Source organism: Nicotiana sylvestris, chromosome 5 (genome assembly GCF_000393655.2).
Source record: "Nicotiana sylvestris chromosome 5, ASM39365v2, whole genome shotgun sequence".
In the NCBI taxonomy this organism is placed as follows: Eukaryota; Viridiplantae; Streptophyta; class Magnoliopsida; order Solanales; family Solanaceae; genus Nicotiana; species Nicotiana sylvestris.
In genome coordinates, this window is record NC_091061.1 from 51,457,440 (window position 1) to 51,471,662 (window position 14,223).

The 14,223-nt window shown below is 40.1% G+C and overlaps 1 protein-coding gene across 1 annotated transcript; it reads left to right on the forward strand.

Annotated features, from left to right (window-relative positions):
* Positions 1-1,091: 1,091 nt before the first annotated feature.
* Positions 1,092-6,142, forward strand: LOC104227314 (protein NOI4). Its single transcript, XM_009779539.2, has 3 exons — positions 1,092-1,296; positions 3,569-3,754; positions 5,918-6,142. The coding sequence occupies exons 1-3, from the start codon at positions 1,291-1,293 to the stop codon at positions 5,960-5,962; spliced, it is 237 nt and encodes a 78-aa protein (XP_009777841.1). The 5' UTR covers positions 1,092-1,290; the 3' UTR covers positions 5,963-6,142.
* Positions 6,143-14,223: the final 8,081 nt, after the last annotated feature.

Here is a 14,223-nt window from a genome sequence, read left to right on the forward strand (position 1 = left end):
AGAAAAGAAAAAGGGAGCTCTTCCTTTTCAAGACTATTTGCTTACAAGTTCAACTAACTCATTTATCAAATACTTGCAATCTATATTGAAACTAACGAGGACAATGGCTTTTGAAATCCTACAAATATCATAAATTTTGCCAGCTAATGATGAGATGTCCATTCGTGTCGTCCTTGCCCACACCCCCATAGTCTTCTTTCACTCACCCCCTCAACTAAAAAGAAGAAACCAAAAAATATGATGCAGATTTGAGGCAGTAACCGTAATTCTAAATTCCTCTATGTCACATAAGAAAATTGTTACTCCATGGAAGTGGTAACCAAACAGGAGTCCCAAGTTATAAAACACTGCAATATATGTTTATTATAACTTTGGTGTCTGAATTAGTTTTGTGTATTTGAGTCTTTCAATAATTTTGTCTATCAAGATTGAGACACATAAGAATACTTATTTTCTTTATTTTTTTTTAAAAAAGTATCTTCAAAATGAAAGGTCTAAATAAAAATTCATGTGAATTTTGCGGGTTTCCATCGCATTTTATGGAGCGTGTGTACCTTTTTTCTTCAAAGTGAGAAAGTAAGACATGCATAATTGGAGACCAAAATGATACTCACACATGTATGCTCTACGGACAATTCTACTTAAAGAGTTCTTAAGGGGTTAGAAACTCTATTAACATGTCATTATTTTATAACTTAACTACTATATTTGACTATTTTTTTAAGAGCCAAAAAAAAGACTAAGTGATCGACTCTCGAGTAAAAAGACGATGATGATTGATGGTATATTCTTACACATAATTAACAAAGTAATCCAACCGTAATGTCTAAATAAACTCATTAGGCTAATTCGTCAAGGGCCGAAGAATGGTAGTATTAGTCAATTTTTGAAACCAATGATTTGAATTGCAATAAGAAAAGAGGAAACCTAGTATATTCCAATTTCCATTTTCATTTTCTTCATATTCTTTATCGCAGGAAACAAAAAAATTAATTTTAGAGAAAAAGAAAAAAAATTCAAACTTGACTGCGGGCCGTAACCAGAAAACTGGGCCCACTTAAAGCCAGCTGTACATCTCTCTCTCTCTCTTCACCTCCTTGGCTCCTTCTCTCTCTGAACTTTTCCATTTCATTTGCAGAGAGAGACAGAGAAAAAAAGTAAGAGAAAATTATCCCTTCTCTTCCAATAATAAACAAATAAATCCAATCACAAAATTCACAAAACAAAAGTTGTAAGAAAGAATTTTCTCTGTTTGTTTTTTCTCTTTCTCTGTCCAAAACCTCAAAACTCATGGCGGTATGATTCTCTATACTCTCTCTATATTTTCCTGAATATATATGCTTACAAATGTAAAATCATCATGTTTATTGTTCTTATTTTATGGTAAAAGGAACCTTTTTCGAGTTTCGATAGTTAGCTATATTTTGTTTGATTTTTGCCTGTCCTTTTTTTGGGTCTTTTTAGAAAGCAGGAAAAAAAGGAGAAGGATTCTGCGTTTTTTTTTTCGGTTACAATCTTATTCTCTATCTAATTAATTTTTTCCAAAAAAAGATTTTTTTTTTAAAACTGCATAAAATACTTCAAACTCATGGCGCTATGATTTTTAGCTTTTCTCTATATTAACATAGATATATGCTTATGTATGTGAATTCTTCATGTTTTATTGTTCCTATTTTGTGGTAAAATTTGCCATTCTTGAGCTTAGATTGTTTGCTAGTGATATTATTTTTCACCATATGAAAAAATAAAAATATTGCTTATAGCATTTTACGCCATAAAATGTTGATATTTGCCTGTTCTTTTTTGGTCTCTCTATATTAACATGAATATATACTTATGTATGTCAATCTTCCTGCTTGATTGCTGCTATTTTATGGTAAAAGTAGCTTTTTCACCGTGAACTGGTGATACTTTGCTCTGTTCTTCTTTTTGGGTCTCTATAGATAGGAAGAATAAAAGAAAGCTTGTTTTTTTTTTCTTCTTAATTACATATTACTGTTTATTAGCTTGATTGTTCTTTAATGTAAAAGTAGCCTTTTTGAGCTTTTCATTAGCTAATCATCATGTACTCTTCACCATAAATTGTTGATTATGCTGTACGGAAAAAGAAAATGAGAAGGCTTCTGAAACTTTTTTTCTCCTTTTACAAATTATACTGGGGTAGAAGTGGCTTTTCTAATTTTCTTTTGAAATACTTTAAAGTATTATGCATTTAGAAATTAAATAAAAGTACAAAAATCATCTTTTGCTATAATAAAATATTATTTCAAAGAAAGAGATGCTTGAGTCCTAAATAGTAATAGTGTCATGTAAATGCAATAGAGTGACTAATTATATCTCTCCAAGACAAAGCTCTACGTATTTTAAGAGATTTATGAAATTTTGGATTTATCTGTATTTCCTTTTCAAGTTTTTCTAATTTTATGTTCTATGGATCATGAGGAACAAGGTAGGCAATTTTAAAGGTGATTCTATTGGATTTTTTATTGCCCCTGGATCTTTTTTTTCTTTAAAATAATTTGAAATTGATTTCTTTTACTGAAATATTCGAAGTCATTAATGAAGTTTTCTCTTGGGTTTTCCATGTTAATTCTGTTAACATATATATAGGTACAGAAAGTTATATATGCTATGTTCTTGAACTTGGGCTATGTTTAACTTGTCTTACTGCTATATATATGTATAAAAATAAATATGCTTTCCAGTAAAGACCTTACAGGCATTTGTAAGTCTCAGGATACTAGAAGTTGAAAATATATAAACTATCTGTTGATGTAATCATTTCTAATTAAGAGAAGTTGTACTGGCAAATACGGTAAAGCCTCCTCATTGGAAGCCCAAACTAAACCCTGAACTTCTAGTACTAACCTAGTTCCTTCAGGAATCCGGTAAAACTGGAGCTTCCACTTCTTACCTAAAATCTTTCTCTTTCCTTACCTCATATAATTAATTTCCATTTTTACGCCAATAAGGGTAGGCTATCCAGTCAGATATAGCTTTTAAGTAAAATATTCAGATATTCATGCAGTACTATACTATTCTAGCATCAAAGTCATTCTAGAGTCTATATTTCTGTGCGATAAGAGAGTAACAGCAATAAGTATTCAGCATTTTATAATTCTAGCACATAGGAAACACAAATAAGAGCAAAGATCCATGAGTTCCTATTCTCTTTTTGTTTCAACCTTTTTTTCCAGGGGTGAGGGGGGTTATTGTTGACAGATTCATGAGATAAATGGATCCTTTTCCTGCTCCTGGCATGTGCTTGTGCAGTCACATGAGCACTTACTCTTTTCCATCATTCCATGTATTGGTTTGATGCTTCACCTGGCTTCTTTGGCTATGCTAAAACAATTGCATGGTGCTAATCCATTGGTTGATGGCTTGATGCTAATCTGATATGTGGCTGTAGGCCTCTTATCTGGGAATTGAGGAATTCTACTTAACAAAAGATATTTAATCTACCATTACTAACATTTCTGCATAAGTAAATTGTTCTGCAGCCTTTTCTATTTTAACTTAGGTCGTAGAATTTCAACTCTGATAGTTAATCTTTTGATGTCTATAGGATAAAGGTCGTCCACTTCCAAAATTTGGAGAGTGGGATGTCAATGACCCAGCTTCTGCTGAGGGTTTCACGGTCATCTTTAACAAAGCTCGAAATGAGAAGAGAAGCGGAGGCAATACAAACTCACCACCAAAGGGTGACCCTGCATATAATAAGCATGGAGCAACTATTGGAAAGCCTCAATCAGTAAGTTGTGGGCCTCTTCTATAAGTCTTTGGCTATTAGTGTGTGCTATACATGCATTTCTTTAGTACTTTTTCATTCCTTGACTTTGATGGTTGAGGAAATTGTTTCACAAAGTTTGTACGAACGTTAATATGTTGTTCTATTAGATTATCTTTGGAAAACATGGTGTTTTAAATCTTATTGTATGTTGTGCTTAAATCATTTCCCTTGTAAAGTATGTGCATAACTCAACACCAATTATCATTTTCTTAAACAAGAAAGATAAACATTTCTTAGGGTTCTTTGCATTTTGAACCGCTAATGTGTGCATTAATTGCTTAATAAAATTTGCACTCTCCTTTGTATGCTCATGATTTGTCTCATAATGTGTGTGTTGTTTTTGAAATTTGCATCATGTCTTTTTGTTTTTTCAGAGTTCCATCTTTATCTATCCTTTTTTGATTTGCACCTTATTCTTTGAAAAATCATAAAACAAATCATTTGTGAAAGGGCAGGACAGAAATAATATATTTCAAGGCCAGCGTATTCCTTCTAGGAGGAATTGGTTGAGTACTTTCTGGCCTTACCAGTTTGTCTTTTAATGTTATTTTTGCTAATTTTATTTCTTCATTCAGCCGACCTATTATATCATTTATGTAAATTAAATATATGTTTTTCATGTCTTTTACTGTTGATCAGAATTAATTCCTTTAGTTACGGTGTCTAGGACTCTATCCATTTGTTAGTTTTATAATTTTTCAAGCCATTTTTTTGCTAGTCTCATTCAATTGTATCCAATTCCATATATTCTTCTTATGGCAAGTCAACAAAGTGTAACTTTTGCAAAGGTAAGGCAGTATTGTGAAACAAGCCAAAAAAGTGACTTTTTTGCTCATTTAACCACTTGACTTACCATGATAAGATCAAGGTACCACTAATTGTTGCTGTATGGAAGCTGGATAAGTACCCTTTCCTTTGCTGTACACATGCCTATGCCCCTTGACAATGAATTGTTTCCCTTCATAGTTATAAAAAGGCTCTAATATCACAAATGAATTGTAAATTAAATAAAAGCTCATCAGAAGGAGCAAATCCATATAGATAGGGCTTATGACTGGACTTAGCTAAAGATAGGGCACAATAGAAGATCAAGATCCATATAGGTCATACCCACTAGTTGGGAATAGGTTTTAGACTTCTTAGAAATTTATTATTATTATTATTATTATATTATTATTATTATTGCTGCTATTATTATATATAAAACTTTTTTTCGCTTTCACTTTTTTATTTTATTTTGGTATGACGATGATATGAGTTGAGCTTAAAGAAAGAAGTGAAGATTCATATGGCTAATCCCAACTTGTTTGGGACTGACGCAATAGTTGTTGTATAATAAGTAAATCCTGAACATATGAAGGTTTGGTGCACACATTAGGAGGCAAATTGATAAAAAATAAAGGATACGGTGCAACTCAAAATGATTCACTAGGGGTGCAAAATGTAGAGAACTCACATTTGCCAAGACTCAAAGATTATATCTTGTAATTTTTATGTGATTGCTTCATATGCATTTTACAACTGTTTGCTTCTATAAAAGAGTTTGAACTTACAGTTTGAGCTTTGTGCATTGCCTTTGCGTAACCATGCGAAATCCTAGCTTTGATATTGATACTAAGATTGTAACTTTTATGAGCTATTGAACTTAAAACTAGGATACACTACATACATATAGCATCTACGTACATACTCCCTGCACACACATACAGAGCAAGAAGTTCACATATGTAAGCACTTGCTTGAGGAATTTCTCATGCGTGAGCAAACAGGAAACTATTCCCTTGTATTCATTGGAAATCAAAGGACTTTACATGGAAGCGTGGTGTCCTTTCGATTGTGCAATTAACCCTCCTTAGCATTGAGCAAATTATCCAAGAATTGATTGTGATAATTAATTTATCAACGTAGGAGGTTCACGTTATACTTACATGCTTCTAGTCATGTGAGGACCTGTTTATGAAGGCAAATAGAGGTGATTGTGCATTGATATATTTTCTTAGTACTGTTTAACATTAAACAGAATTTTGCCATTTGATGATCTTTTCTCTGTGGTAGATACTAGTAAGTTCGAATTTTAGATTCATAAATTCCAGATAATAACTTTGTGGATTCATTCCTTTTCAGAAAAAATGGTTTTGCTGTATGCATTCTGCTGCTGCGGAATCATGAACTCTCTTTTGCTCCTATACATCACATTGGGGAGTGTTTGATCTGAAATGTAAAGTGTTCCTCAAGTCTGGAGCTGTAGTCAAGCCTGGAATTTGTTCTGTTGTGTTTTAGAATTTACTCAAATTTCACCATTGAAAGATATTCTGCTATCTATTTATTTATTTTTTGATCTTGATGTTATTATTGTTGCTTTCTCTTTATCTTCCCATTTTCTTTCCAATGCTAGGTTTTGGGATTAGTTATTGTTTGCCATGTTTTCTTTTCTTATGCCCATGTGTTATGTTACGCGGCGCCTTCCTGAGATTCCTTGGAAGGGCAACGTAAAGCTAAGCAATTGATGTCAGTGCAGTTACTGTTCGCCAATTGAGGTCCTCTCCGTACGCTAGACGAGATTGTCAGTGCCGTACGGGAAAACCAATGTCAAGAGCAATTGAGAAAACAGAAATGAGAATTGAGAATGAAAGAAAGCTTGATTGCATTAATGAAAGCTATTACAGAAAGGCAACGCAGTGTTGAGGGGGAGACACCAGTACAGAAAATTGTTTGTTTGCTAGAAAGTTTTGAATGCTTGATCCCCCCTAATAATGTTTAAAAAAAATAAACCAAAGCTACAAGACTAGACTTGATTAAGCTAGAGAAACATAATGGAAGTACATGGAATAAAACTACTCTATATTTACAATGAAAAAGACTTAGTTTTCTACAAGGCAGAAACAGGTCCGTTGTCAGCAGCATAGTCTTTGGCATCAGGGTCTGCGCGTGCGGTACTATTGGCATCTGCCTGCGGTTGGGTGCTGGCGAGGGATATCGGTAGGGCGACAGAGACACATGTGCGCTTGTCACTTGGCGCGGCCAAGACCACGAGGTCGTCCGTGGCGCTAGGCATTGAGAGGCTTGCTAGGACGCCACGGGACACGCCCAAGGGATCATGGGGCATGGTTGGAAAGCTGCCCATGACATTCTCCCCCACATGAGTTGGCGACGTCCTTGACACCTTACTTGCAAGATAATCTTCAATTAGGCTCTTGTAGGCCTTGAGGTTTGTTCCCCTCTCCCAAGTGTTCTCCTTTGCATCACAACCCTGCCATTTCACCAAGAACTCCTGGTGATCTTTCCTTGAGGCATGAATCACTCTATCATCAAGGATAGCTTCAACACGCCTTTTCCCGGTTGAATTGGGACCTCGAATACTGGGTATTGTGAGCTGGCTCCGTGAAGGATCCTCTGTGTCTTCCCTAAAAGGTTTCAGGAGGCTAACATGGAAGACATGATGAATTTTCCACCAAGCTGGGGTATCCACCCGATATGCATTTTTCCCAATGCGCCTTTTAATGGATAAGGGTCCAATGTATTTTTGCAATAGGCGAGGGTCATGGATCCCCGCAAATAAGTACCACTTTGGAATTTTGACCATCACTTTGTCTCCTACTTGGTATTCAACAAAGTGGCGATTCTGATCAGCATGCCTCTTCATCAGCTTTTGGGCCTTTACAAGATAGCTTCGCACTATCTCCAAATTTCGCTTCCACTCTTTTGAGAAACTAGCAGTTCGAGGAGATTTAGACATATTTGGTGCATTGACTGTGTGTGGGAGTAGTGGTTGTTGTCCGGTAACAATTTCAAAAGCGCTTTTGTTTGTACTAGAGCTCTTTTGTGAATAGAAACACAGTTGAGCAACATCCAGAAGTTTCACCCAATTCTTCTGCGATCCGGTTACAAAGTGGCGGAGATATTCCTATAACATGCTATTGAACCGCTCCGTCTGGCCATCAGATTGCGGATGAAAACTTGAGATGTGACTCAGCTTTGACCCAAGGCACTTAAAGAGTTGGGTCCAAAAGTTTCTAGTGAAGCGTGAGTCGCGATCACTAACAATGTCTTTGGGCAGGCCCCAATATTTTACAACATGATGAAGAAGAGTCGAGTTGTATGTTCTGCTGATATATATTGTGAGGCGACAATAAAGGTAGCATACTTGGAAAACCGATCTACCACAACCAAGATAGTTGTGAGGTTTCCGACCTTGGGTAATCCGGTGATGAAATCCAAGGAAACGCTTTCCCAAGGTCTCTTTGGGACAGCTAGTAGTTCCAAGAGTCCCACTTGTGTCAAGCGGTCTGACTTGTCCTTCTGGCATACTAGACAAGTCTTCACATACTGAGCAACGTCATTGGCCATTTGAGGCCAATAATATGCACGGCGAAGTAACGCCATGGTGCGTTCCTTACCGAGATGGCCGACCCACAGAGTATCATGACATTCCGCCAGAAGAGTCCTTCGCAGATCTCTTCCTTTAGGAACATAAAGTCGGTTCCCTTTCACTTTCAGGAAACCATCTTCCATGTAGAACTGGCGAGTCTTGCCATGTTCTACCAAATCAACCAAATATTGTGCAGCAGGATCCTTGATGAGTAGATCCTGTATCTGGTCCTTGATGGTTCCCCTTAGGGTGGCGAGTAGGCACACCGATGCTAGATCAGCTCTCCGACTGAGTGCATCAGCAACATGATTGGTCTTCCTACTTCGGTACTCCAGGTTGAAGTGGAATTCAGCTAGGAGTTCCTGCCACCTGGCCTGTCGACCATTCAACTTAGGTTGGGCCATGAAATGGCTAACAGCTGTGTTGTCTGTCTTGACCATGAACGGGGTCCCCAGCAGATAGTGCCTCCAAAGGCGCAAGCAATGAACGACAACCAATAATTCTTTCTCATGGGCGGCATAGCGCCGCTCTGCATCCTTCAGCTTCCGACTCTCGTACGCTACAGGATGCACTTCTTGTAGCAAGACTCCGCCGAGGACATAGTCGGATGCATCTGTTTGTACCTCGACTGGCTTGGCCAGATTAGGGAGGGCCAAGACGGGGCTACTAGACATAGCCGTTTTCAATGCGTTGAAGGCCTCCGCTCGCCTGGGTCCCCACTCCCAAGGCGTGATCTTCTTGAGGAGTTCTGTCAATGGTACTGCAATGAGGGAGTAGTTTTTCACAAATCGCTGATAGAAATTGCATAGACCAAGGAACGCCCTCAAGGCGTGGATATCCTTAGGCGGCGGCCAATCTATGATTGCCTGAATCTTTTGTTAGTCCATCTTAATCCGCCTTTCCTCGATGACATGTCCGAGGAAGTCAATTTGCTTTTAAGCAAAGGAGCACTTAGATAGCTTCGCATATAGTTCATGCTCCCGCAATTGAGCTAGGACCTTCCGCAAATGCACTAGGTGTTCCTCCAATGTTTGGCTATATACCACAATGTCATCCAAGTAGAGCATCACGAATTCATCAATGTACTCTCGAAAGACTTGGTTCATCAAGGTGCAAAATGTAGCTGGGGCGTTAGTCAAGCCGAACGGCATAACCAGGAAGTCGTACTACCCATATCTTGTGTCACGACCCTAACCCCGAACCCGGTCATGATGACGCCTCTCGTGAAGACAAGGCCAGCCAATTTAACACAATTCACCCTTTTAAGCAGTTAAATAACATAAAGATACTTTAAACATGATTTAATAGCAATATTTAGCGGAAATAGAGATAACAAAACGGAAACTCAACCCGACACAGCCCTAACAGGGGTGTCACAAGTCATGAGCAACTAAGGATCCTGATACAAGTCTACTAAATACGATATCTGGTACAACTGTTTGAAGAACATAGAAATAATAAGATAAGTGAGACACGGGGGCTGCGGACGCCAACACCTACCTCGTAGTCTCCGAAACACCGCCTGGACTGGAAGGATCAACACTCAGGAGCGGGACCTGCTATGTCTGAATCTTCACACACGGTGCAGGGAGTAATGTGAGTACTCCGACCCAGTGAGTAATAAATATAAATAATGACTGAAAGTAAGAAAACACTTAAGGCACAAAACATTCTATAATGAAGTAGTAAAATCACTTAAAACAGTAAATCAGTGAAAAATCAAGTAAAATCCCTTTTTCAGCAGGTAAAACAAGTAATTAACAGGTAAATAACAAGTAAACGTTCGCTCCTCGGGCACAGTATCAACAAAACCACCCCTCGGGCAATATCTCAGAACAGTACCAGCCCTTCGGGCTCAATCTCAGAACAATGCCAGCTTCTTGGGCTCAATCTCACATCACAATGGGTACCTGCGCTCGTTGGGGGTGTACAGAATCCGGGAGGGGCCCCTTACGGCCCAAGCGCAATATCAAGTCATCTCGTGGCATCAAATCTAGGCCTTGAGCCTCATATCAGTCAAGCCACCTCGTGGCGTATATATGTATCTCAGGCCCTCGGCCTTATATCAGTATCAGTGTATCCTCACATCTGGCCCTCAGTTGTACTCAGTCCGAAAATCATCACAAGCCCCTCGAGCATTAGTAAAACAGTATTTCTCAGCCCAAAACATCATTTAAAATATCATTTAAGTCTCAAAACTGAGTAAAAATGGTTGAATAGTAAAACAGTGGGAAAATAGCATGACTGAGTTCAAGTAATAAGTCAAAATAGTGAGAAAATAGTGATAAAAATCCTCGAAGGGTTCAAATAGTTGGCACGAAGCCCAAATATGGCAATCAGCCCGAATCATGATGATAGCAAATAAGTTTCAGTCAAATACGCGGTAAAATATCAATCGGGACGGACCAAGTCACAATCCCCAATAGTACACGACCCCACGCTCGACATCAAGCGTGTGTCTCACCTCAATATAGCACTACATGTGCAAATCCGGGGTTTCAAACCCTCAGAGCATCATTTACAATCATTACTCACCTCGAACCGGCTAAATCTCTAGCTCGCGACGCCTTTGCCCCTCAAATCGGACTCTACACGCGTTGAATCTATCCAAATTCAGAACGAATATGTCACAATATGCCAAGGGAACAAAGTCCAAGCGAAAACAATCGAAAAATACCAAAAATCTTGAAATTAGCAAAACCCGAGCCCCGGGCCCACTTCTCGAAACTCAGAAATTTTCACATCAATAGATTCTTTATCTCCCCACGAGTTCATACATATCAAAAGTTCTCGAATCCGACCTCAAATGGTCCTTCAAATCCCAATTCAAAAGTCCAATTTCTCAAGCCCTAATTCTTCAATTTTAGGCTTAGTTTTGATGATTATCTAGGTGGAATTCATAATATAATCGAGTTTTAGTCCGAAATCCTTACCTTCAATCGTTTCCCCTTGAATCCCTCTTCAATCTCCTTCAAAAATCTCTCAAAATGAGCAGCTATGGGTGAAAATAGACCCACACTCGCGAACACGACGAATTAAAAACATTCTGCCCAGGCCTGCATTTCCTTCATCGCGATCGCGGCACTGCTCTTCTCTCTTCATTTCATTAGTCCGTATTTGTACACTTCAGGCCTTTAGTTGTATTTATACTCTAGTAGATGCTCGTGACTTGTGACACCCCAGTTAGGGCTGTGTGGGGTTGTATTTCCGCTACTTATTATTATTAAATCATGTCTAGACTACTTTTATATTGTTTAATTGTTTTAAAAAGGTGAATCGGGTTTAGTTGGCTGGCCTTGTCTTCACGAGAGGCGCCATCACGACTGGATCGGGGTTTGGGTCATGAAGTCTTGTCACACAGGTCGTCTTGTGTTCATCACCCTCTCCAATCCGAACTTGCCAATAACCTGTCTTCGGGTCTATCTTGGTGAACATCGTCGCACCACCCAGTCTATTGAACAAGTCTGCCATTAGCGGAATAGGGTACTTGTTCTTCACAATGATTTTGTTTAGAGCCCGATAGTCCACACAGAGTCGCAGGCTGTCATCATGTTTCTTTTGGAATAACATAGGGGACCCGTATGGGGATTTGGAGGGCACGATGATCCTTGTGTCTAGCATTTTCGTCAATTGTTTCTGAATCTCGGTGAGTTCGGGTTGCGACATTCTATAAGGCGCCCGGGCGGGTGGCTTCGTGCCCGACACCAGCTCAATTTCATGGTCCACAGTGCCCCTAGGCAGTAGTCGCTTTGCATGTCTTGGGGCATGGCATCTTCAAACTCCAGTAGTATCTCCTTTATGGGTTCAGGAATGGGACTCAAGGAGCGTTCTACATCTTCAATGCAGAGGGTTGCCATGAACGTAGGTTCATGTCTTTTGACCCCCTTCTTCAACTGCAAGGCCGAGATGTTCTCAATGGCCATCTTCATGGGCATGTACGGGATAATGCAGGGCTTGGTCCCGTTTGCTCCCATCATCAGTAACATGTCAGCATACGGTACAAGCATGGTGTTGGTTTGCCTCAGGAATTCTAATCCAACTATCAACTCGAAGTCATCTATGATCACCATGCGCAGGTTGATTTTTCCTTTATAAGGGCCAAGCTTCACTAGTACCTCTTTGGCTATCCCACCCACTGGCTGAGGAGGTGAGTTAATAGCCTTGACACTACCTCTGCCTTTTCCTACAATTAGACCAAGGCGCTCCACCTGAGTCGAGGCTAAGTAGTTGTGGGTAGCACCTGTGTCTATCATCGCCCGAATGGGCTTGCCATTTACCTTCATCTCAACAAACATTAAGGTTCTCTCTTGTTTAGGAGGATTCCTCTCATCCGCCTTCTTTTTCCCTTTCTTGGTGCTTGGGCAGGGGTCCTTCTTCTTACGAATGCCAGCACTGGTTCCGGCTAAGGCCTCAGAAATGGAGCCAATAATTGCATTGAAGGCACCTACTGGTTCGGTCTGGTTTGCATCGTCTGTGTCATCATCTGTCCCATCATCAAAGGCTTGATGGGCGTTCATCTGTGCATGTGGACACTCATTATTGTGGTCTGCTGCAATGACAACATCCTGAAGGATGCTTTCTCCCCCGGTCATTGTTGTTTGACGCAGTACTATTGCTGTCTGAGGAGGGAGCCTTAGATTTGGTTTCACTCCGATCTCCCCCACTTCTGCTAGGGCCACCATTGCTAGGTTAGCCTCCTTTGAATCCTGCTCGGGCAGGTGGCTGAGGCCTATCCTTCCGAGCTTCCACTTGATAGTCCCCAAGGCATTTAGCTGCTTGGATCGCCTTGGGTAGGGTATCTACCCTTTGTCTTTGCAGTTCCATACGGGCATAAGGTTTTAACCCTTCTAGGAAGGTGAAGAGCTTGTCTTTATCCCCCATGTCATGTATGCTTAGCATGAGCGCGGTAATTCCCGCACGTAGTCCCGCACTGACTTGGTCTGGCGGAGCTCCCATAGCTTTCTCCTTGCGTTGTATTCAACATTTTCGGGGAAGAACTGTAGGCGTATGGCTGCCTTCAGTTCTGCCCATGTCTTGAGGGCATCTTCACCGGCCTTGATGGCTTCGTATTTCACCCGCCACCAGAGTTTAGCATCACCCTAAAGATACATGGCAGCAGTTGCTACCTTCTTAGCTTCTTCTAGGCCCCCAACAGCATCGAAGTACTGTTCGATGTCAAAGATGAAGTTTTCCACTTCCTTGGCATTCCTAGCTCCACTGTATGGCTTTGAAACAGGAATTTTTAGTTTTTGTGTCACGGAAGCGGGGTTCACAGCGCCCCCAATTTGGTTTCCACCTCCTCGAAGCAGGCCCTGTAAAGCAGCATTGACAATATTGAGCTTTTCTATCAAGTCGTCAATAGTTTGTTGCATGGCAGTCACCCTGTCTGCCTCTTGCGCCCTATAAGCTAAATCCTCGGCACGCTCCTGTTGGAGTCCCTCGAATTTGCCAAAAATTTTAGTTGCCTCTGTGGCTGCCGTTTGTCGGTCTCCCTCGGAGTCGCGACTAGGGCTGCTCGGTGGGCCGGGCCTGAACCGGATCAGACCGGGCCCGCGGTCCTAACGGGCCTGGTGGGCCTGGTGGGCCGGTCCTGGGTGGGCCGGGCCTGGTGGTCCTCCTGAGCCCGTCACGGGCCGGTCTTCAAGTTTGAGCCCACGAGCCCGGGACCGTCAGGCGGGCCCAACGGCTATTTTTTTTTTTAAAAAAAATTAAAATTAAAATTCTCCAACTACCATATTTAAAATCTAGCCGTTTGGGCTGAAAATATGACCGTTTTTAAGTTTAAAAAAGGCCATTTGGCCCCCAAACTTTATTTTAACCCCAAACTTTATATAATTACACTTTTCCCCATTTCTCAACTATAAATACCCCATCATTCTTTCATTTTTATTCACCAATTCATCAATATCTCTCAATATCTCTCAATCTCTCTCAATCTCTCTACTACAATTACTTAATTTATTGTTGAAATTTCGTGAAAAATTGTGAAGTTGTTGAATTGAAGTTTTCAAGTGTTCAACGATTTTCAATTTTCAAGAAGTTGTTCGGCAATCCGGTAAAC

Excerpts from the sequence above, each read along its gene's own strand:
- LOC104227314 (XM_009779539.2), top strand. Across the intron at positions 3,755-5,917 it reads CTATTGGAAAGCCTCAATCA|AAAAAATGGTTTTGCTGTAT; the intron begins GTAAGTTGTGGG and ends ATTCCTTTTCAG.